Genomic DNA, 22562 nt, shown 5'->3' with positions numbered 1-22562 from the left:
CCATCGCATGATCACTTTACCCATTATAAGTCCCCACGTGCTCTAAATATTTCCTTAAGTGTCATCCTTGGTATCTCAATCATACGAGATACGAATATCAAAGGAAATGTGTGGGAATAGCTTATCCACCAAGTGTATTTGCAATAGGTCTCAGTTGTGCAGGATAAGGAAATAACACTACACAAGAGGAAATGTTATCCTACGGTACAACTGAAGGAAAGAAAAGGCATCACGGGATAAGAAAGGGTCTAAAGATATGAAGGAGAAGCTTATCCAACAATATCTTCATGATACCAAAAGGGCATCGCGAGATAAGAAATGATTCAAAGGAACAAAGAAAATTTTATCTCGCGGTATTTCCAAGATGCTAAGAAGTGGCGCGAGATAAGAAATGGCCAGGGAAGAAACAAGTGCAGAAGCTTATCCCGCGACACTCTTCATTATGAAGATTGATCACGTGGGATAAGAAATAACAAAGGATATTAAAGATATTCTTATCCTGCGAGGGTTCCCATCAGTCAGCAAAAGGTTGCGGGATCAAGAAATGTAAGGCTGATAGAGCAAAATGTAGCAGAGGCTTATCTCGTAGGGATAAAAGGGATATCTCCAAGGGCACCGCATGATAAGGAAAGACAAAGGTGATAGAGGAAAGGCTTATCTCGCGAGGATAATGATATTTTTCCTATGGCGCGCGGGATAAGAAAAAACAAAAGGAAATGTGGAGTTCATTATCCTGCGATGCTGAAGACCGAATGATGGAACCACAGGGATGCATAACACACGTGTTATGTGATTTGCAGAGCACAACCCGATGGTCAAATTGTCCATGTGGAGGGTTGACGAAGGTTGACTAGAGGACAAATGAGAATATTTTGGAGACATGGCACATATTGATTGGGTCAGATTCCATCTATCGAAGGGAGAGACAATGTTGATAGAGATGATTGTGCTGACGTGCTGTAGGTAGATTTTTGCGACCAAATTTGATCAAACAACAACGATGGCACCGAGGGGGCTCGCATTGAATGAGGATCAGATAGAGGATCGATTGAGTGGCTCTATGAGATCTGAGGATCTTTTGTCTATAATATTTCAAGCATCAAGCACGCCAGATGGTCTCCAACCGAGAAGATGAAAGGACACAGAGAAGGTATAAATTACTAGGTATAGTAATCTAGGTTTAGAGTTCGGTCATGATGCAACAAAGGATGAACTTAAGGTAAATTTTTGTGTGGCTCAAGACACCTACTTCTGATTGTCCTCGAGCTCTTGGTCCCAGATCCTAGAGATTGCCATTGCACTCGCTTGCATTGATTGCCTCCAAATGGATTGCGTGCGAAGCGGGAGGAGGGACACCTCATTGTGTATTTTGTCCCATGCAATCAAATTTTGACATGTGTGTCTTAGTTGGCCTGAATTTTGTTTTGCTCCCTTGTGTTTATAAAAGGGAATCCAGGGCCAGTGTGAAGGGGTTGATTCTGAATGCAGTTTTCATTCTAGAAGCAAGGCTTCCATGCAAATAGTGTAATATTTTCATGATAGTCAGAGTTTTTTCTTTTTGTTTGTAGTTTTTAATGTTTCAAACAGTTTGTAATCTGAATACAACTAGTTTCATAGGTTTTATTTGCAGCTGTCTCTCTTATGTATACTCTATTTTATGAAATGAAATGATCAAGGATATTTTGTTTTATCCTTGCAAGCCAGGTATATATCTTGTTGTTTTCTTCTCTTCCAGGAAGGGATTAATTTGCTTCTTCAAGGTGTAGGAATAACATTGTGTATATATGAGATTCTTCAGTATGGTTGTTGGTGAAATCAAAAGGGAGAATGTTGATGTAATGTATTAACATTCAAAGCTCAAAGGTTGCATGTTACCCTGATTGGATGTTAAATCTGCATATTGTGAAGTTAGCTTTGCTGGCCATACAAGGCACGGGTCATGGGGTTATTTTCAGTTTTCAGAACCATTCCTTAAATCAAAATCTCTTTTACTTTTTGCTTTCCTTTCTACATTATGAGTAGGATTAGTGTAGAAACACTTCCCTAATGAAGTGCATAGATGCCTATAAACTAAGGTTGTAACCAAAACCAGGAGTTTATCCATCTCCCTTAGTACATTTTCATTGGGATGATCTGTTGTAAGTTGTAGTGTCCTGAGTATTTTGAAGCTGAAAGTTGTTAGATACTACATAGGTTCACCCACCTTGGTCTTGCAAAGCCAAAAGTGCAATAGATTTCTGTCGTGAATGATTCTCGTTCGTTGGCCAAATCCTTCCTCGAGTTTGTCAATGAGTTAGTGGCAATTTTTCTAGGACGCGGGGACTGTTGGTTTGGGAACCAACACTTACTATGAGTCATGAAAAGAAAAATACTAAAAATTACAAAGCAAATACAAAGTTTGCTACGTAGCTTTAAGTATCAAGAGAGAGAGAGTCATGAGTGGAGTGTATGCCCCCATGTTAAAGCGATTGCACATGCCTTACCGAGAGCAATTTATTTAAGGTAGGATACACCCAAAAAGACAAGCACGCTATCACAATAATTTAGCCCCCAAGAGAGGACAAATCAAAGGATAATGAACACAAAACACAAAGTACGGGGTGGCTTCACTTAACTCTAGGGTCAATATACTTTTTATGATAACTCATGTATATCATATATATACACACACACATATATATAAATACACACACACACACACACATACACATGTATATATACACACATGTATATATATACATATGCATATATATATACATATACATATACATATACATATACATATATACATACATGTATATATATGTATATACACATGTATATGTATATATATAAATGTATATGTATACATATACATGTATATATATGTGCATAGAATTGTCCTCATCCCCCAAAGATAGGAAACCACCATGGAAGAAGGGAACACATGTGTCTTTTGAGTCAACATGGAAGAGACCAAAAGAGATCTCAACGCTTTGCATCGTTCTCAAGTAGACAACACTAGGGACAACAAATAGAAGAAGGATCACAAACAAGGAAGAGAGGAGAGAGAAAGAGAATCCACGACACTAATGAAGCTAATCAAGCATGTCATCCTCCCCCTGATCTTGCTGATCATTGTTTCGAGAAGGTGGACAACACACAAGAGGAGCCACATTGAGCACAATAGATGGAGCTATCACAAGTTCCAAACAAGGACCATGCTCTAATGATGAGTCACTTTGTTCGTTACTAGGAGTCGGGATTAATTCTTTTAAATTTTTTGTAGATAAATCATTGTCAATATCAACCTATTCATATTCATCATCAAAAATATTAGGATCAACATAATCATCATTAACAACATTTTCACCCATTCCTTCATCAATATTAATAAAAATAGGAGCTCTAATAGGAATAGAACTTGAACCATCATTTTTTCGTAAGCATTTTGCATCTTGGAGAATTAGGTTGAATATCTTGTTTAGGAGAAAATGGAATCATGTCAACAATTGGTGTTTTAGGATAAGAAATGGTTTGGGAAGCAACTTCACGAGCTCTAGCACAATGTCTCTGTCGGTGTTAACTCGCACAACGGTTTCTTCTGCTTTTGGCTGAAGGTTTAGGTTCATCAGGTATAGGCTTCTTCTCTTCTTTTAGGGAAGTATGAATGGGCTGAGGTCATTTAGGTTAGAAAATAGGAGAGGTCGGTCGCTTCTCTTTGTAAGATGAAGGAGGAGGAACCACACCATATAAAGGAGGAATGAGAGGTGTACGAAGGAGATCGAGTCCATCATGAGGAGGAAGAATAGGTCTACCCTTAGCTTGACATTTGGGAGCAAGATAATTTATATCCTTGGGAGGGAGAATAGATTCATCCATGTGAGAAGAAATTGAACACTAGTCATAGGAGTTGTCAAAGGAATGGAATGATTAACTTGACTAGGAGGCTGTGTTAAATGTAGGGCTTCGACACAACTTTTCATGGGCATGATAGTAGAATAAAAAATATGAGAAATACCATGCAAGATATCAACACCATGTTTATCACTTTGAATCATCCGTTTTCATCCTTGAATCAATGGAAGAGATTCACTTTCCGGGTATTCTTGACTCATCCATTGTTGAAGATTGTCAAATTGACTGTCCATCTTCGCCAATTGGTCAATGAATACCCTAGTTAGTGATTCCTCCACATCATGATAATTATCAAGAAGATAAATGAGGATATCTATAGGATTGGAAGAACCACCAATATCCTCATTGAAAAAGACAGCCAAATTAGGCTCCATCTCTTCGGTAATTAAACCTTGGGCAGCCTTAATTCTACAACTTCTTCTCATGGGGATACTATAGGTAGGACTAATAGTAGTAAAACTCATGCACTAAGGGAGGGAAATTGGAAATTTTAATTTTGGAATCTAAGTTGCAAAAATAATTGAATAATGCAAAATTCTAGAAAAAATGATTACCCAATTAGATGAACACATTGATTGAAAAAATAAAGCGCAATAATGCAATCTTCTAGGAAATTCAAAATGAAAATTATCCACAAGAGACTGATTTTTTTTTTTGGTAAAAGGAATTAGCCACAATTTTATATTAATAACATAAAAAGATTACAAAATGCTAGAAATTATAGTACTGGCCAAAACATAGTATGGGTTGCATATACACAAAATGCAACAGATACAAAATTTTCAAACTTATTCGCAAAGATAACAATATAACAATATATGCAGAGATTTATAAAATACTACTTTACATCATATGCAGAGATACTAGTATAATAAGAAAACGTAGTCGCTATATTTACAGTACATTGCATTTAGAATATTAATACATTATAAATTGTAAACGATCAACATTAACTAACAAAAATCATAATGTAGGCCCAAATTTAGAGCAAACAAGCCTCGAAGTAGTCAATTGGAAGAAGAGGCTTCTTCATTTTGATCTATCATCAGCCTCCACAAGTAATTTGGCCTTCTTCCTCTTTTCTCCAGAGGTATGCTGCAAGACTTCATACTAAATGGGTTGTGGAGCATGACGAACTTGATGACTGGGTAGAAAGGATATATCATAGAAAATATCCTTCAATTTTTGCACCCTTGCAACATCTAGTTCCTGTTGGATGGATCGTAGAGACCCATACAATTTACAGGGATCATAATTCCTTAATGCTGAAACGAAGGAATCAAATATTTTACCCTATTTGGAATTCTTGAGATCCCTTCTTGGAAAAATACCCAAGATATAGGCACTACCATTACCCAGATTATATCTTTACATCCACTGCAATAATTCACCTTGCTTAAGGAACCTTGGCAAGACAACATCATTCACAATAATTTTCAACAAATTGTAGGATTGTAAACCATCCAGGAAATTGGAGAGGAATACAAATAACAATTGGGATGGGAAAAGGAGTTTAGGCACTTGTGGTTTAAGAATCCCTTCCCCAATAACAATTTTAACAACATCAAGACATTGTGGGCAAGAGACTCTAAATACCCTGCCTGATTCCCCATCAGCCAAAGGTTCATCAAAAGGAATCTCACCCACCCTAGGATCTATGGGAACCTTGAAATTCATCTGGTAGTATTCCATCTCCCTAAAAACTAAGAAAGGAAGATTAAAAACTTGGAATTAAAAACCCTTAAAAAGCAGAACAAATAATGTTTCCAAATGATCAGCAAATTCCAGTGGGTGCAAATGGTAGAGTAGAATACCATGTTAAAAAAATAAATCCACAAACCTTTGCTTGAAGAAGTTGGAACACACATAACACCTCTTGTTGAACAACCCAAATAAAGAAACCCTGCAGAGAATGACCTTTGTTTGAAAAGACCGTGCATAAAATGGCAATATTAGCAGAACTAACAAAACCGGTTGCGAAAACTGAAGTTCATGATCTCATAATATTGGAAACTTGGTTCGAATCCATAAGAAGCAATAATTAGTGGATATGAGAAATCTTGTGTGACAGATTGGAGCAATTCAAATATCACCCTGCTATTATAGATTGAAGTTGTATTTGTAGAGAAGAGGCGTGTGAAGTATTGTGAGTGTCATTTCTATTTAATATCTCCTTCTATCATACAAGAATGAGTGTCCTTGAAATGTGAAAAATGAACAAGTGGAACACATAAAGTGTACGACCTCCAAATAAATTAAATAACCAAGTGACAAATGTGAATATGCAAGTATCCATCTAAAAAGATAGCTGGCGCATAATTGCTTTTAGATTAACTAAAAAACCGCTCGAGCAACAATAATAATATTAATGAGTCGAGTTTCTATGTGGCATCCACCTCATTCTTACATCCCTGAAACATGAAAGAGAAAAAGAGCCACGTGAAGTGCTAAATGTGCAATCTTCTCCAATGAATAGAAAACAAACCATTGAATATTTTGACTTATTCAAAATATGTCTAGCAGATAACGACACACTTATTTATTCAAAAAACCCTGCAAAACAAAAATTCATTAATGGAAATCCTTGAATTAAGGTTTCTTTGAATCATTGGCAGTATTTGATGAAAACTTTGAGGCATTGAAACATCTTCATGATAATAGGTACTTTAATTTTATCCTTGTTCATAAGCCAAATTTGCCAGTTTATCAGCAGCCTTGTTGGCTTCCCTATATATCTAATTGATTTGGAAAGAATCAAAATAATGTAACATTCCCCATACCTATTTCAAAACGTATTTGATCTTCCAATTACACTCTACTTGTTCCCTGCATGCATTAATTATTAAAAGTGAATCTCCTTCAATGTGAAGATGCTTAATGTGTAATTCTCTGGTCATCTGCAATCCAAATAGTAGAGCTTGAATTTCCGCTTGATTATTTGTTCCTTTTGTTAATTTGAATGACTTTTCTTGAATTATAAATCCCCTGTGATCTCTCAAAATTAATCCAACAATAGAGGGTCATTGGTTTCCTCTTGAAGACCCATCAAAATTCAATTTAGTAAAGTTTAAAGGTAGAGGGAACCACTAAACTTTCCTTCTATCAAACTTAGGTGTATTACCCATGTGCAGACTTCCTTTAAAAGGCAATGAAAACTTAGACCATGTCTTTAGTTGATATGCATCCCAGTTAGTGAAATAAGAAGCAACGTTTTTGGTTTTAGAAACATAAGCATTGCTTATTTCACTTATTGATTTCTCCAAGCCTTCAATTATACTTGATAAAGATGAGGATTTCTTTCTAAAAAATCATTTATTTCTCTCCCACCATATGGCCCAAATTAAAGTGGAAGGTACAATCCTCCAAATACATGCAAAAAGGAATTCTTGTAAAGAATTGGCCATGATGCAAACATATGCCACAAGGTTCGAGGCATTGGTGCCCACCACTGAAGCTTAGATTTTACATAATTCCAGCATTCAGAAGCAAATGGGCAAATGTATAAATAGGTGATCAACAACCTCATTTGCAGAGCTACAAAGAGCACAAGTAAATGGCTTATGAAAAATACCTGATTTGACAAGTCTGTCACTAGTAAGGATTCTATATTTCAATGCAAGCCAACTAAAGCACCCTGCTTTAGGTAGAATACCTGGACTCCAGCAGAAAGAGAGAGGTCTTTGTGAAACATACTGACCCTGCAAATTAAGTGGTGCCTTATATCCAAGTTTGATAGTATAGTTACTTGTTCTTGATGGTGCCCAAATTATATTGTCACTGTGAGGGGACAAAAACACTTGTCTGCTCTCTATGATTGATTTTAACTCAATCTCCTAATTCTGAGAAAAGAAAGGGGCTTCCAATTTTTTCCAATGAACTCTCCTTGCTGTATTATCTATTGAGTGAAAACAATCATTCACCTTAGTGCCTATATTTTGTGAAAAATAATCTTGGGCCTCCTGAAAGTGATCAAATGAATGTAGAGATGCATAACCATTCCAAGAATCAGACCAGAACGTAGCCAGTTCTCCATTATTATTTTTCAAGTAATATGTGGTAGGATTAAAGATCTACAACTTATCAGAAAGTTCCACATAACCGATCCTGTTGGGGGATTCTCAGTAGTGAAAATTCTTGATGGGGAATTAGAATCAAGATATTTGGCTTGCACAATTTTGCACCAAGTGACCGAAGGTTTTACATACATTTGCCATACAAGTTTAGCAAGACTAAATTTTAAAATTAGGGCCTAGTGAAAATAACCTCTTAATTTTAAAGTTAAAAATTGAAAGGAGGGAAGATTTAATTTTAAAATTAGGGTTGTCCAAAACTAACCTCTTAATTTAAAAATTTAAAAGTTTGAAATGTTGAAATATTGAAGAAATCAATTTAATTTAAAAATTAAGGTGTATGTAATTAACCACTTAATTTTAAAATTTAAATTGAAAATTGAAATGTTGAAATTTAGATTTGCTTTCGACCTTAGGGCAACCTAAAATCAATAAAATTTCACAAATCGCTGGAATTGAACAGTAAAATATAGTCAAAACAGGCTCCCAAAATATGGGGAGAAAAAGTTGGGACTAGGTAGCCCCAACCTGGTTCAACCAACTTTTTACCAAATTTTTAGGGAAGCAAGATATTGTTATTCTAATGCGAATTCGAGAAGGATATGAAAATTGGAGATGTCTAGATATGAAAAATAAGGCCTTGAAGGTCAAATATGACACACTTAGGATATTCAATATGATTAATTGAAAGAATGAAACAAAAAAGGGCACACTTAAGGTTAAGGACCAACTTTTATGAGATTTAGATTCAATTAAATTGATTAAATGCTTAAATTTTTTTGGGAAATTCCACAAGATTAACTTAAATTTAAAAATTAGGGTTTGCTGCATGAACTGCTTAATTTTAAAAATTTAAATTTGAAAATTTGAATGTTGTAACGTGGGAATGTGAATTTTGAAATTGAAGTAAGAACTCAAATCTGAAAATTAATTCAAGATCTACACAATCCACAAGTTCAATTTTAAAATTAGAAACTAGGGTTTTTTTATTTAACCACTTAATTTTTGAAATTTTATTCAAAATTGAACATGTAAATGGAAACTTAAATTGTAAAATTGAAGAGTTCTCAGATCTGAAACAATTAATCCAATTTAGACAAATCGCAAGCTCAATTTTCAATCTAAAAATTAGGGTTTTTGTGAATTTAACCTCTAAATTTTTTAAAATTGCAAGGAAATTAAACTTGTAATGGAAACTTTGAATTGTAAATTGCATATGAATCAAATCTGAAAATGGCAATTAGAAGTAAGGGTAAGACATGTCGGGTTCACCAAAATGTAAAGGGCAAAATTAGGTGACTTGGCAATTTGCAACATAGAAGGAGAAATAACCAAATCACCTATTTTCGCTTGAAATGGGGAGATGCCTTTACATTCAAAAGTGGAGGAAAATCCACTAGATTCGGTCACTAATCAGATTAGGACTGAATACTAAGTAGATTGACTGGAATGGAATGTGTTTGACCCTCTTTTGTAAGTTGACTAGTTGAATTAAGACTTAGTGCTAGAAATGAAGACAAATATGAGAAAACAGTGAGTTGTTAATTCGGGATTGTGACGTGCACCTGGATCTGAAAAGTATGAGTAGATTCAAAACTGCTATGCGAAAATAGCCAAAAATAACCCTCCTCTTGGTCCTCTGAAATTTTCGATCGTCGATAAGGTTTTTCCGTCTGTGTCTGAAGCTTATCCTGATAGTTACAACTGCACACGTGTTTTTTGCACACATAAGGAAAGGGAAATGTGTTGGGGATAGGGGCTTGCCTTTAGGTCAAACCCCAATTTTGGAATTAACCAAGTGGTTGAAATAATGTAATTGAAATGACTGAAAGTAGAAATCCTCCTCTTTGAGGGGATGTTGAATTGACTGGAAATGAAATGCTTATAGCTCCTTGTGAAGTTTCGCTTGCCTCCACATAGAATTAGGACTTCGTGAATTAGGATGGATGATCTCCTCTTCAATGCTTGAAATCTTGACTCTATTACTGCTCCAAAGCTTGAAGGAAGACTTAAAATGATCAATTTCTCTTTAATGCTTGAATGCTTGACCTCTTGAATTCTCAATGATTTCTCATGAATACCATCAATTCTTCAAATGAGAGAAGAAATCCCTTTATATACTTGTCTGAAGTAAATGAATTAATTTTCTGACATGAGCTGACATGGAGGGGATTTTTCCTACTCAAATTTGAGATAGGTCAGGGGGTCCAAAACAGGTCCCCTTAAGGGAGGACCAGGGCACCACGCCCTGGTCCTGCCCTATTTTGGGTTAGGATCAAGGTAACAATGAGGTACATATTTGAGCTAGATGGTGTTTATGACATGTATGGGCATAATCAGGTCTCCGATCAGGCCAAGGGGCACAAACAGTAAGGCGAAGACCCAAATGTATTGATCTAAAATTGCAAGGGGTACAATTTTAGGATGTTGCAAAAACATACAAGGACAACCTCAGAGGTTCCCTAGACTCTTTAAGACCTTGTGTGAAACTTGCAAGAATAAGACACCTCCTTCCAGGGCCCTAAGAAACTCACATACAAATAGTTGAGGACATTGGCACAATAGGTGGACTTGGGCACCCAAATAGGAGACTAGCATGCTAGAGGGATACTACCATGATAGAGGAACACTAAAATGGTCCAATAGTTTCCTTTGGGTTTGCCCTTATCCTCTTGTTTTACTACTATCTTTGGAAAATCAACAGTCATACTATCATCCTCTGGATGGGCATCTGTATTGACAAGTGAGCAATCCAAAGGATAGGAAATATGCCCAAGAAATTGTGAGAACATGAACACTACAAAAAAGAAGAAGAAGAAAGAAGGACTCCCCCAGACACTAGACGCCACCAACAAATGAATAATGAAGATGGAGAGATGCATGAGGACCCCACCCACCTCCAAAAATCTCAACCTAAGAAATGAAAAGACAATATACACCCTAATGATGTTATAACAAACTAACAATCCTAAATAAGATATCTCTAATGACCTCAAACAGACCAAAAAATATCACAAAACAACACAAAATGACACTTGAAGCTAGGTTTTCAATATGAGGGGTCTACAACACCCTCCAAGATTATTCAAACACATTTGGATTAATTTTAAAGCCAAAAGTATGATTCCTACAATCATTTTAATCATTATGTAACAATCAAGATAGAAGGAAACGTACAAGATCTTCATGCTCAACACCAACACTAAGACATGTAAACTATTCTAACCATTCTTGTTAATCATTTGATCTTATAGTCCATTCACAAAGAGTGTCCAATAAATCATTAAATCATTGCATAGAATAGGACACAAGGGTCTTGAATTATAAATTGCAAGAATTGAAAGAATTATAAAACATGAAAGGAAATGTGAGAATAGTGGTTACCGCATTATCCGACCATTTGAAACTCGTAGGTGCACCTCATTGTGATGTGGAGATATCACATGACCCATATGTAAAAATGACAAAATACACTTGGGGAGAAAGGCTTACACACACACCAATCACAAAGTATACAAATCATACAATAATCAAGTAGTAAACATCGATATGGAAAGGAATGATACATCTCTCAGGTGTGACTTAAGTTACAAAGGGGTTAGGTTTTATGGATCATGAAAGGGGAGTGTCATTTCCTAGCATGAAGGCATAGCTCATGTGGAATTGAGTGATCCTCTCAAGGAGATGAGGGGACTCGCTCATTCTATATGAATGTCTCATGGATGCTAATATCTTCTTGTCTCATCCTAAGCCTAGACAAGCACTCTAGTATGAGAGGAAACATCCCTTATCATTAGTTAATTCTTTTCTCATATTTTGTTTCATTTTCACTTTTTTCAACACAATTTCTAATGAGTTGTCTAGGCAGCCACATGTGGCCTGGACCTCATTGGGAGCCACTCCTTTAACCAAACCTAATAGCTACACCCTAGGATCATCATGTTCTCCATGAACATGGAAAACTAATCAATTTAAAATACAATACACATTGCAAAACTCTCATTTTATTACGACTATTCACAAAATAATCACAAATTTCCAATTCACCCTATTTACATGAAATGAATCCAAATTTATTCCAATTTAAGATTTCATACATTAAATACATAGTTCAACATAATAATTTATCATTATTTAAGCCTAATTTCACTTTAAACACTTTTCTAATTTTCACAAAACTAGCAAACAATCCAATCCTCCATGATAATTCAAAAGAACAAAATTAAAAATGTAATGATACCCTTTTTGATCTTATGTACCCAACACCTCATTCTTAACATAAAAACATCATTTCACCTATTCTATACAAAATTTGACATGGTGATATTTCAAAATATAGTTTTCCCCAAAAATTCTCACAACTAATTATCTACTCAATCAAATGAAATGATTTCAATTTACAAAATGTTTCTTTTCATCATACAATTCATTTTCAACAATAAAGAAAAACAAAGGAAGAGTAGAGAGGAAGAAATAAGATTCCCACCTCTATATTTCTTGAAATGCAAAGTTGAAAATCCTTGGAGTAGCATAATCCCTTTGAATTTCCTACTCCAATGCAACAAAATGTTAGCAACAATCAAGAAGGAAGACTGAGAGGGGGGGGGGGGATGAATCAGTCTTCACCGGAATAACAAAATTAACCACAAAATACAGATATGATAAATTGCAACAATAAGATAGATAAGCAAATTAACAACACAACACACAACACCAATATTTTGATGTGGAAAACCCGGTTAAGGGAAAAACCATGGTGGGAACCTACCCACAATAAGATGATACTCTACAAAAATATGTGAAAATATTACAATGGGGAATGCACATGCATTCAGGCACACTACCTAGAGCTCACTACTCAAATAATAATGGCCTGAAAGGCTACAACCCTTAGGGAAGTCTCATTGACTTACAATAAGGTTCAAACTACAATCCGAAAGAAGTGAACTGAAAAATAGCATCTCCAAATGCTTGATTATAGTTTTGGTTAAGCACAAATGTCTCCACTGCACCACCAATCTCACCAAAAATTCAACACCGAAGGATAAAATCACTTGTTCGCACACAAACCTCTTTTTGATAATGCAGGCACACGAATGACACCTAAATTACATGACAATATCACTTATATATATAATTCATCAACCTTGACAACAAGGTCAACTAAACCCTCAACCCTCAATTACAAAATTACATCACATGATACAAAGATCAACCACCAGACCAATATAATGATTTACATAGCATAGCATGGTCCTAAATCAAATTCCCAAATGATCACATCCACTAGAAATCAAGCCAAGATCAACCGCAACATGCTACACCGCCATAAATACTGCATAACAACAAATCATCACCGGTTGATAGAAACCACCAAAAAATTGCATAAAGATAAATGCGAAACACCAAGATAAATAGGACACGACCAGGAAACACCAGCAAGCATATTAGAACCATCCGGAACAGTTGCACCAACACCACTTATCAAGTCTTCATCGATCAACATCTGCAAGCTCAAGAACACAACCAATCAACAACTGTCACTGTAGTCACAGAAATCTGTCTAGCTTAATTAAATAAATAATTGCTATTTATTTGATTAAAAATCCACTAGCCATCAGTTAATTAAATTAATATTTAATTAATTCATCTCCAAACATTCTCCTATTAATTAAATAAATTATTCAATTTATTTTAATTAATTCATTGAACCCAATTCAAGTCAATTAAATAAATAAAATCTATTTATTTAATTAAAATCCCCCTTTTCCTCTTTTAAATAAATTAAATAAAACATTTATTTAAATCATTTATCCCCCCCACTTGCATTTTCCTACAAATGCAACTTGCACACATTTATTGAAATAAATGAATTTTTATTTTAATAAAATCCTATTTTCCCTCACCCACCAAACCCACTTGCATTCCTAAACCCCTTCTAGATTCTTCTAACCCCTTCCTAATTAGCCTAATCCATTCCCTAATTATTGTCACATTCCTAAGAAACTTTAAGTCACTTCTCAAAGACTCCAAAGTCTTTGAAAAACATTAAATGCTTTGTGTGTTCAACAATTTAACCTCCAAAGTCTTCCAAAACCACTAATGGCTCTTATATGACCATTAATGGCTCTTACATAACCATTTATGGTTATTTCAAACTTGCACTCATGTGTCTCCTCAAGCATTTATTGCTTTGACCATGTTTATCCCTCTTGCCTTTGCACAAGAGTTTATCCATTGGATAAAAGCTTTATTCTTTGAATAAAGAGTTTATTCATTCAACTAACCTTAACCTTAACTCCCAAAGTCATGTCAAGCATTTAATGCTTATTCCCTCTCTTCTCAACCTATCTCACATTGACACTTGTCATCCTGGGATTGGGTTGAAAGCCCTCACATGGATCTCAAACCATTCAATCCTGACCCTTGTTGAGATTGCTCAATCTCAACCATCCATTGCTCCATTTTTCCTATAAATAGAGCCCATTTCTTCATAATCCAGATCCTGAAAACTTGTATGCATTTAAGCTATAGGCATTTTGAAAGAGCATTTTAGCATAATCAACTAATAATATTGTCATTTTGGTTAAAATAAATCATTTTAGTATCAATAGCTTAGTATTAGCTTCTTTATTTACATTTAGAGCAATATTTCAATCTCAAACCTCCATAAGCATCCATAGTGCAAAAAGCTGCTGAGAGCTACACTATTTTGGAACTTGGAGAGGAGAGGAACAAGGGAGAAGAAACCAAGAGCATGTTAGGAGGCATTTGGAGATGCCTCATCATATTTACCTTCTTAGTTAGATATTTTATCATGCGTTTGATATCTCTTTTGATATGCTTGTGTAGGAAAGTATAATCTTTGCGGAGCACCAAATCACGATCCATCTGAAATGAAGATACACAAGACCATCCCAAACAATATCCCAAAAGCTCAGTACTAGATCTGATCACACCGGAATATGCCAGAGGATATACCAAACTCTGCAAAACAGTGCTCAACAAACCAACAATATAAACCAGATCATAAAATCTTCCCAATCAGAAATCACCAGAGCAATACATGAGAATATGTTGACATCAATAACAACAACATATCCTAGCAACAACAATACATGACAATATCCAACAATCTCCCCCTTTGGCATTGATGGCAACATATGAATGTGAAAAATAATCAATGCAAAGAAAAGAAGATATCTCCAACAAACTCTCCCTAAGATCAACAAAAATCATCCAATTCCCCCAAGAAATGACCTCTCAAATAAAAATCCAATTTCCTACAAAAATGAAGGTTTTCTCTCCAAAATTTTCATAAATTGGATAGGTAATAAATGAGCCCTTTTTTCTATTTTATAAAACTCAATTGACAATTTCCCTTTTGAATAAAATAATTAAAATAAATGAATAACATTTTAATTCCCAATTTCTTATTTTTAACCTAATTATGCAATGCACATTAAAATGAATAAACATAAGCCCTAATCTGCATTTTCAAATATTAACTTTCCAATTACCACTATAAAACACATTTTTAAATAAATAAAATACTTCTTTTTTACCCAAGATTCACCTTTGAACCCAAGACAATAATTTAAAACTTAATCTTATGCATATGCCGTATAGTATTTCATTAAAAGTCAAACAAGAGTATTTTATCATTAAATGATAGGAAAGCACCATTTAAATCATAAACTCCTTTTTGCAACTAAATACATGACAAATATACATTAACACCAAATACTCTTTACTAGGTGTTCACATAAGGGTTAGGGTTTTTGGACATCACCAATCACAATATCTGGGGTATAACATAGGTCATGACACACAAATCATACTCATTATGTATGATGGGTAAGGTATAGTGAGATTTGGCAAATGTGACATCTCCAATTAACCATCATTGGGGTACAATCTAACTAAACCACATGTTTTATTACTAAACCTCTTTCTCTAGCTCATAAATTCCAAATTTGTTCTAAAGTACTTTTTCCATTAATGTACATGTTGGAAGTTTGTGTTGCTATGGTTGTCATTGATGTCAAACTTGTTGTTCCAGATAGATGTTGATCTAGAAGTCTATTATGTAGATATAATCTTACCGTGTTGGTGAAGTTATTCTATTTGTTGTTCCCAAAGTGTTCGGGTCCAAACATTGTTATTGATGTTGTTATCTTCATTGGCTATGTTTGGGCATATTATGGATATCTGAGTTTTGTGGTCCAAAAATATCCTTGTGTCTTTAGATGTTGTGGTATGTTTCTTAGCTGGATGTGATATTCTATCTTTTGGTCTAGAAATGATTTGTGTGGGAGGTAATTCAATGTGTTATGGGTCTCACCATAGTGTGCGGAGATCCAGATAAGAGTAATTTGCATTGGAGAATATGTTTTGGCTTGTTGATTGTCTATATGGACACATTACACTATGGGTAACATTTCGGTGTTTGTGGATCAATGGATTGGACTTAGGAAGATGTGTTTTGGTCCCCTCTTTCTCTTGGGGTGGATCAATGTGTGTGTTTTTGGTCCAGAAGATTTATTTTTTCTTTTGGCTGACTTGGTTCAAGCCTTGATGATCTATCTTGTATATAAATAATGTGTGTAATTGAGTCGTGATATGGTAGAGAGCTTGATGTGGAAATAGACAGTGAAATTTAGTGAAGAACATGGAAGATTTGTGTTTGAATGATATGCAAGTTGTTTGAGACTATGGAAAAAATATGAGCCAGTGTGTTGACAGATGAGGTTTGAATTGTGTGTGTTGTTGTCGGTCGCTTGATGCAGAGTTCAAGGAGAACTTCGTGATTTAGAGATCCTTCTTTTCAAATCAATTTGTTGTATATTTCCCTGTTGTAGTTAGCATCAGGTTTGCAAGTCATTTAAATGTATTTTTCCCCAAGAGCAGTTAGCCTTGGTCAACAAGATTGGAGTTGTGAGCTCTTTCATTGTAATATGATATTCAGAGTGGATATATTTTGTAAGTTGATGCTCACAACGATTTTTCTTAGTTAGGGTTTTCCACGTATAATTTTTTTGGCGTTGATGTATTGATTATGTGTTGCTGTTTAATTGAATAAGTGTTGTGAGTTACTACATTAATTTTGATTTGGACTGATTCACCCCACCTCCCAGTCCTGCCTTGGGTTCAATAGTATATTATTTTTCCTATTGGAATCCCTCAAAAGCCTCTTATAAAACACTAGAGAGACAACTCAATGAATTTATTTGGGCCTATTTGGAGCAAGTTAAAGGGTTCTATCAAGTTAACTTATAATTTTATTGCTTCTTGCATAACTCTCATACTATAAACCTTATTGATAATCATTCATAGGGAAGGGATGTTCTTATGTGCTAGAAATGGATGATTTGTAGTGTGAAAACCACAAATTATATAAAATACTCCTCAAATATATTATTACTTCCAACATTCCTCATGGTAGTAAGGTATAGAAAGGTTTGAGACTTCATTACATGCTCATCATGAGCGACTATTGCAAATTCAAGGCACTTTTATTGTCATTGAAATTATTTTTGAGGCTTGGAAATATTTCAAGTTGTGGCTAATTTGGAAAGGGAATGAATTTAAATAGGATTGGAATTTCCTTCAATTAGCAATCATTTTGGTGGTCTCCTATGATTACTTGCTAAGGTTGACCTCTTGCCGAGCTTCACTAGGCATGTGTGCTTAATTTCTCTAAGCATAATATTTTTCTTTGTTTTACAACTCTTCTCTGGCCACTAAGAATTTTCTTTCTTAGCCAAAATTTATAGTCAAATACAAGATTGGAAAATATAATTTTAAATTCTTTTAAATTATTATAGATTATGTGCCTCTATAAATGTTGCATAAGCTTAGGATTTAATGTGTTATTTCATAGTGGAAGGATTGGAAGTAATAGAAAAACTCCTTTAAAAAATATACACCCTTCAAGGAATATTCATGGCTTTCTTCTCACTTACCCATGGTTCAAAAACTTTATATTAGGATGAAGCTCCAATCCATTTCCACTCAATAAAATTGCGAGTTCTAAATAATTTTATCTACCTTTTTGGATCCTAAAAAACTCACTTTGTGTGGTGCCTCAAGTAGCTAGGTCCTCCCATTGAATTTCACCTTATCTATCGAGGCGAGCTCCCAACTCCCTCTATCCTTTCTTTTAACAATTGAAAACTCTTAAGAACCTAGTATATTTTCTCCCCCAAATTCAAATGGCTTGGAATTAGATACATGCATTCCTCAATCTTTTCTAACCAAGGTTATTTTCTCAGCATACGATTCTTTTAGGAAACTATACTAATATGTTATGATGTTAAGCCAAATCTAGCATGCTTTTAAACTAGTATTTTATTCAAACATATGGAAAAATAGGAACACGACATTGTTTTCAAGTTATAAAGTGGATGCTCATTTCTCTAATGCTAAATATATATTATATGCCCTAATAATATATTACACATATAGGCACAAGCTAATAAATTTAATCTAGAGGTTTCCCAATTGCATACTTATGAAGTACTAGGCCAATTTCTCTTGTACTATTTCTCATGTGTCACTTGTTTCTAGAAGGAATAACTCTACAACTGAAAAATCATCATGATCGTAGCCACTATCTTCATTCAAGATATGGTTCTTAGAGGTACCATAATCCCTTTAATATTAAAAAATGGCTATTTCTCCCCACCAAGTGAGAATTCCTCTACTTTAAAACATGACTATGGCCTCCCTAGTAGGCATGATAGTGTAAGTTACCTTTGTTAGACCTTTTCATGTCTATATTCACAACTCCTAGTGACCCATAAGAATAAAAATACAAGGAACCATCATGCACTAGGAGTCCATCCCTAATGCTTAAGATACCTGAAATGGCTAGGGAAAACCCCCTAATAATGACCATCCTCCTCCTCCCACCAATATAGGTCTTGCTACTTAGCAGTTTCTCTACTTTGGATGTTTTAGTTTCTAGAATTGATTCTTGAGGGTTTGATTCTATTCCATGTATATTTTATGCGAATTGTGTATTGTAATTCTATTTTTTTAATTTGGAGGTGCATTGTTCATCACAATAAAATAAAATTCGTATTAATTTTACTTTTATATGGGAACAAAGTCCCTTTTGCACAAATGTAAAAAAATAAATGGATATAATTAAAGCATAAATTAACTTAGATTTAGGATAGATTTTTAATAATTTCAACAAGTATTTTGAATTCAAATGAGAAAGATAGGTGTTCTTAACTCTTAATTCAATGTCAAAACAAAAATGCTAAATATTTGTGTAATCAATTGATCAAGGTTGGAAATGGCTATTTAGCCCTTAGGATACACCAATACATAAGTTATGGTGTATAAAGGTAATTTATATTAGCTTATATATTGGTGCATTCTAGGGGTTGGGTAGCCATTTCCATCAATGTTTATAAAATGTTGTCCTTAATATGTTCATTATCTCCAAGGAAAAACCAACTTAAAATTTCATGTGGCTCAATCTTGAGTAGCTCAAGATCAATCTTGAGGAAAGTAGATATGTCCTTCGATGCATAAATTTCATCTAGTAGATTATTGACTTTTGCAAAATAGTTTTTTGCATTCCCTAATATTTGGAAGTGTTTAAGGCCCTTCATATTTAGAAATATCTTTCAGAAGTGGCTGAATTACTAGTGCCAAGCTCTCCTAGGTCAACCCCCTTGATGTACAAAATTTAAAACCTTGGGCAAATATTGAAGATAGCATATGCAATCATATGTATAAACTATATGCATTTTTGAGTCAATGGATTATTTTTAAGCTTCAAAATCGAAATGTTCAAGTAGAATGATTGCTTCTTGATAATCAGTTGTTTCTTGTTATTCTTGAATTTCTTTAATTGCACAAATGAATGTCTTTAACTAAGACATAGCAATAAATTGTGAAAACAAGATTGAAAAAATGTGGAAACTTTTTTTTATGGAGGTCATCCACAAATTACTTTTTGCTATTCGATACGAGAGCATGTGCCTTTCAGATGGGCCTTTTTGGCTAAGAGCCAAAGACTAAGGGGTATCCATTTCGCTAGATTCGCTCGGGACACGATCCCGACCTCATCCCTTATCAAGATTTTGAAGCCATGCACTCAGCAAGCCTTGATCGTTGGTGCTCATTAAGAACCATTCAACTTCACCAATAGATGGAACCTTATGTGTTTGAATTATAAAAACTTAAATTTGGAGGCAATTCCAAACCCTTCAAAACTAAACTCAAATGTCACAAGGTTACCCTAAAAAAGGTAAATCTTAAAATTCAAAGCATATACATCAAAGTCTAAACTAATTTAATAAGTGAAATGCATAAAAAGAAAAACAAATACAATTGACATAAAGGTAAATTGTCTATTGGGTTGAGTTTAATTGGTTAAAGCATTGAGTTTTCAATGTAGAGACCCAAATTTAAATCCCAATAGGATATCTAATATGGAATTCTAAGTTGTGACTCTTGTAGTCCATGATTGACTTCTAATATACATATATCGTGATTGTGCTCACAAGAGCATGTCTTAACAATATAAATTAATATATTAAAAAAGATTGGAGAATAAGCAAACAAACTAAGGCTAAGGTCCTATGGAGGGGGGCTTCCGAAAGAATAGGGCTGGAGCTATTGAGATTTTTAGGGATATTTTAAAGCTACTAGTCCCATAAATTTTGTACTACAGTTCAACTTAAAAGTTTAAGTTCCAAAATTTAAGGAAGTCGGTGGTCTGATGAATAGAATAGCTTTGTCTTCTATACTAACTTAGATGTTTGACAAGTGACAAATAACATTCCTACAATGGTGGGGCAATTTCCAACTCCACTACAATTTCACCTACTGAAATGTACACTATAAAAAATAGGAGCTACTATTTTTAGAAAAAGTTTCCAAATAATCTCATAATATATTTTTTTGTTTCATAGATCTCCTATTCCATGAAAATAGAAGCTTAAATCCCCATAAAACCCCACCCAAATCCAACCAAAAAAATGTCCCAATTTATTTATTGTATAAGTAATTAAATGAAAATTTGCATGGGAACGTCTTTCACATGACTAAGTTTCACGTCAAAACCGTTGAATTGTTCGTTGGAAGTTTAGTTGATAACCGCTGGATTTGACAGTTGAACCCAAATAATGTGTTCTACAAATTCTTGTCATCTCAATCCCGAATTGAGACTCGAACCGAAATACACCCAAATTCCATTCCTCTTCCCATCAGCAAAAATCTGATGGAGAGAGGAAGAGAGGTGTATAAATGGCTGGATAAAGAAGTTTTCAATCATCAAACAAGAATTTTATCCCACCTTTTCCCATTTGCTTGTCAATTTCTGTTCAAAACCAGGTTTCTCCGGTTTGTTCTCCAAGATTATACCAGTGATGATGATGATGATGATGATGATGATGATGATGAGGACAGTGACGAAAATGACGATGACAGTGACGAAAATGACGAAAATGACGATGACAGTGACGAAAATGAAGAGGACGATGATGATAAAATTGGGTTTTGTTGCAATGTGCTGGGAGAAGCCACCCCAATAAATGAAATTGCAGAGGGTTATGTGGAAAATGATTGTCCAATATGCGGTGAGAGCATTGAGTTGAGAGAAGTGAAGATGTTGAGATGCAGGCATGTTTATCATTATGAATGTATTTGGGGTTGGGCCAGCAGGGGCAATTCTACCTGCCCTCTCTGCATTCGCCCATTCTAATCCACTTGATATGCTCGGCCTAACCAGTTCTGTAAATTTTTTATTAAGAAAGATGATATGAGCAAATTAAACTTATATGCAAACAATAAGGATTAGTATTTTAAAGGTTTTTTAAAGCTCAGCTTTCATAGAATTTTATTTGGGATTTTGGGTTGTTGGTACATTCTTTTAAGGTTTAAAAAGTAATATAAGGTTAATGCATATGTAAGAATTGGTTTGTAGAAATCAAGTCTATCATGATCATTAATGAAATTGATTAAAGGAGATTAGGAGTACAAAGTCTCATAGATTTTTGGAAGATGTTTAGTTTTAAAAAAGTTTTTAATTATATCATTTTTATTTATTGTTATAGAGTATTTAGTAAGTCAATACATATTTTTTTTGGGGGCAAATGTAAGATTGAGGAGTATCTATTTGTGATGAAAGTTAACAATAGGTCAAATGTTTGGGGTCTGATTCCCTTAAAGCTAAAAGAATCTTTTATATGTCTTTATTTATCCTTTTAACATTTTTTTAATATATTTTAAAATTAATTTGGTTATTTTTCTTATTTTGTTTAAGGCGGTGAAGGCATTTATCTATATTCTTCAAGCTTGGTGCTCAATATATAAAGATATATTTCTCAACATATGCAATAAATTCCCTTTAATTTCTTGAATTTAATTAGCTCAAGTTTTTCTCTCCTTCAATGCCACATGGGAATTTCTTTTGCAATTAGGGATTTGCTTCAATTATTATTTGAGAAAGGCTTAGAAATTTCTTTTTCTTCTTTAATTTTGAAATGTTGTGCTTCATCAAAGTTATCCTTGGCCCTAATAATTTAGAAAGTAAGTTTTTGGTTGAGTGCTTCAACTTCTATAGAATTCAAA

The 22562-nt window shown here is 34.4% G+C and overlaps 1 protein-coding gene across 1 annotated transcript; it reads left to right on the top strand.

Annotated features, from left to right (window-relative positions):
• Window positions 1-21156: 21156 nt before the first annotated feature.
• Window positions 21157-21868, top strand: LOC131027626 (uncharacterized). Its single transcript, XM_057957699.2, has one exon. The coding sequence runs from the start codon at window positions 21211-21213 to the stop codon at window positions 21691-21693; it is 483 nt and encodes a 160-aa protein (XP_057813682.2). The 5' UTR covers window positions 21157-21210; the 3' UTR covers window positions 21694-21868.
• The last annotated feature ends 694 nt before the right edge of the window (window positions 21869-22562 follow it).

The sequence above is a fragment of the Cryptomeria japonica genome, chromosome 8 (assembly GCF_030272615.1).
Source record: "Cryptomeria japonica chromosome 8, Sugi_1.0, whole genome shotgun sequence".
Lineage (NCBI taxonomy): Eukaryota > Viridiplantae > Streptophyta > Pinopsida > Cupressales > Cupressaceae > Cryptomeria > Cryptomeria japonica.
Note: the sequence above shows the minus strand (reverse complement) of the source record. Positions and strands in the feature narration are given on the sequence as shown.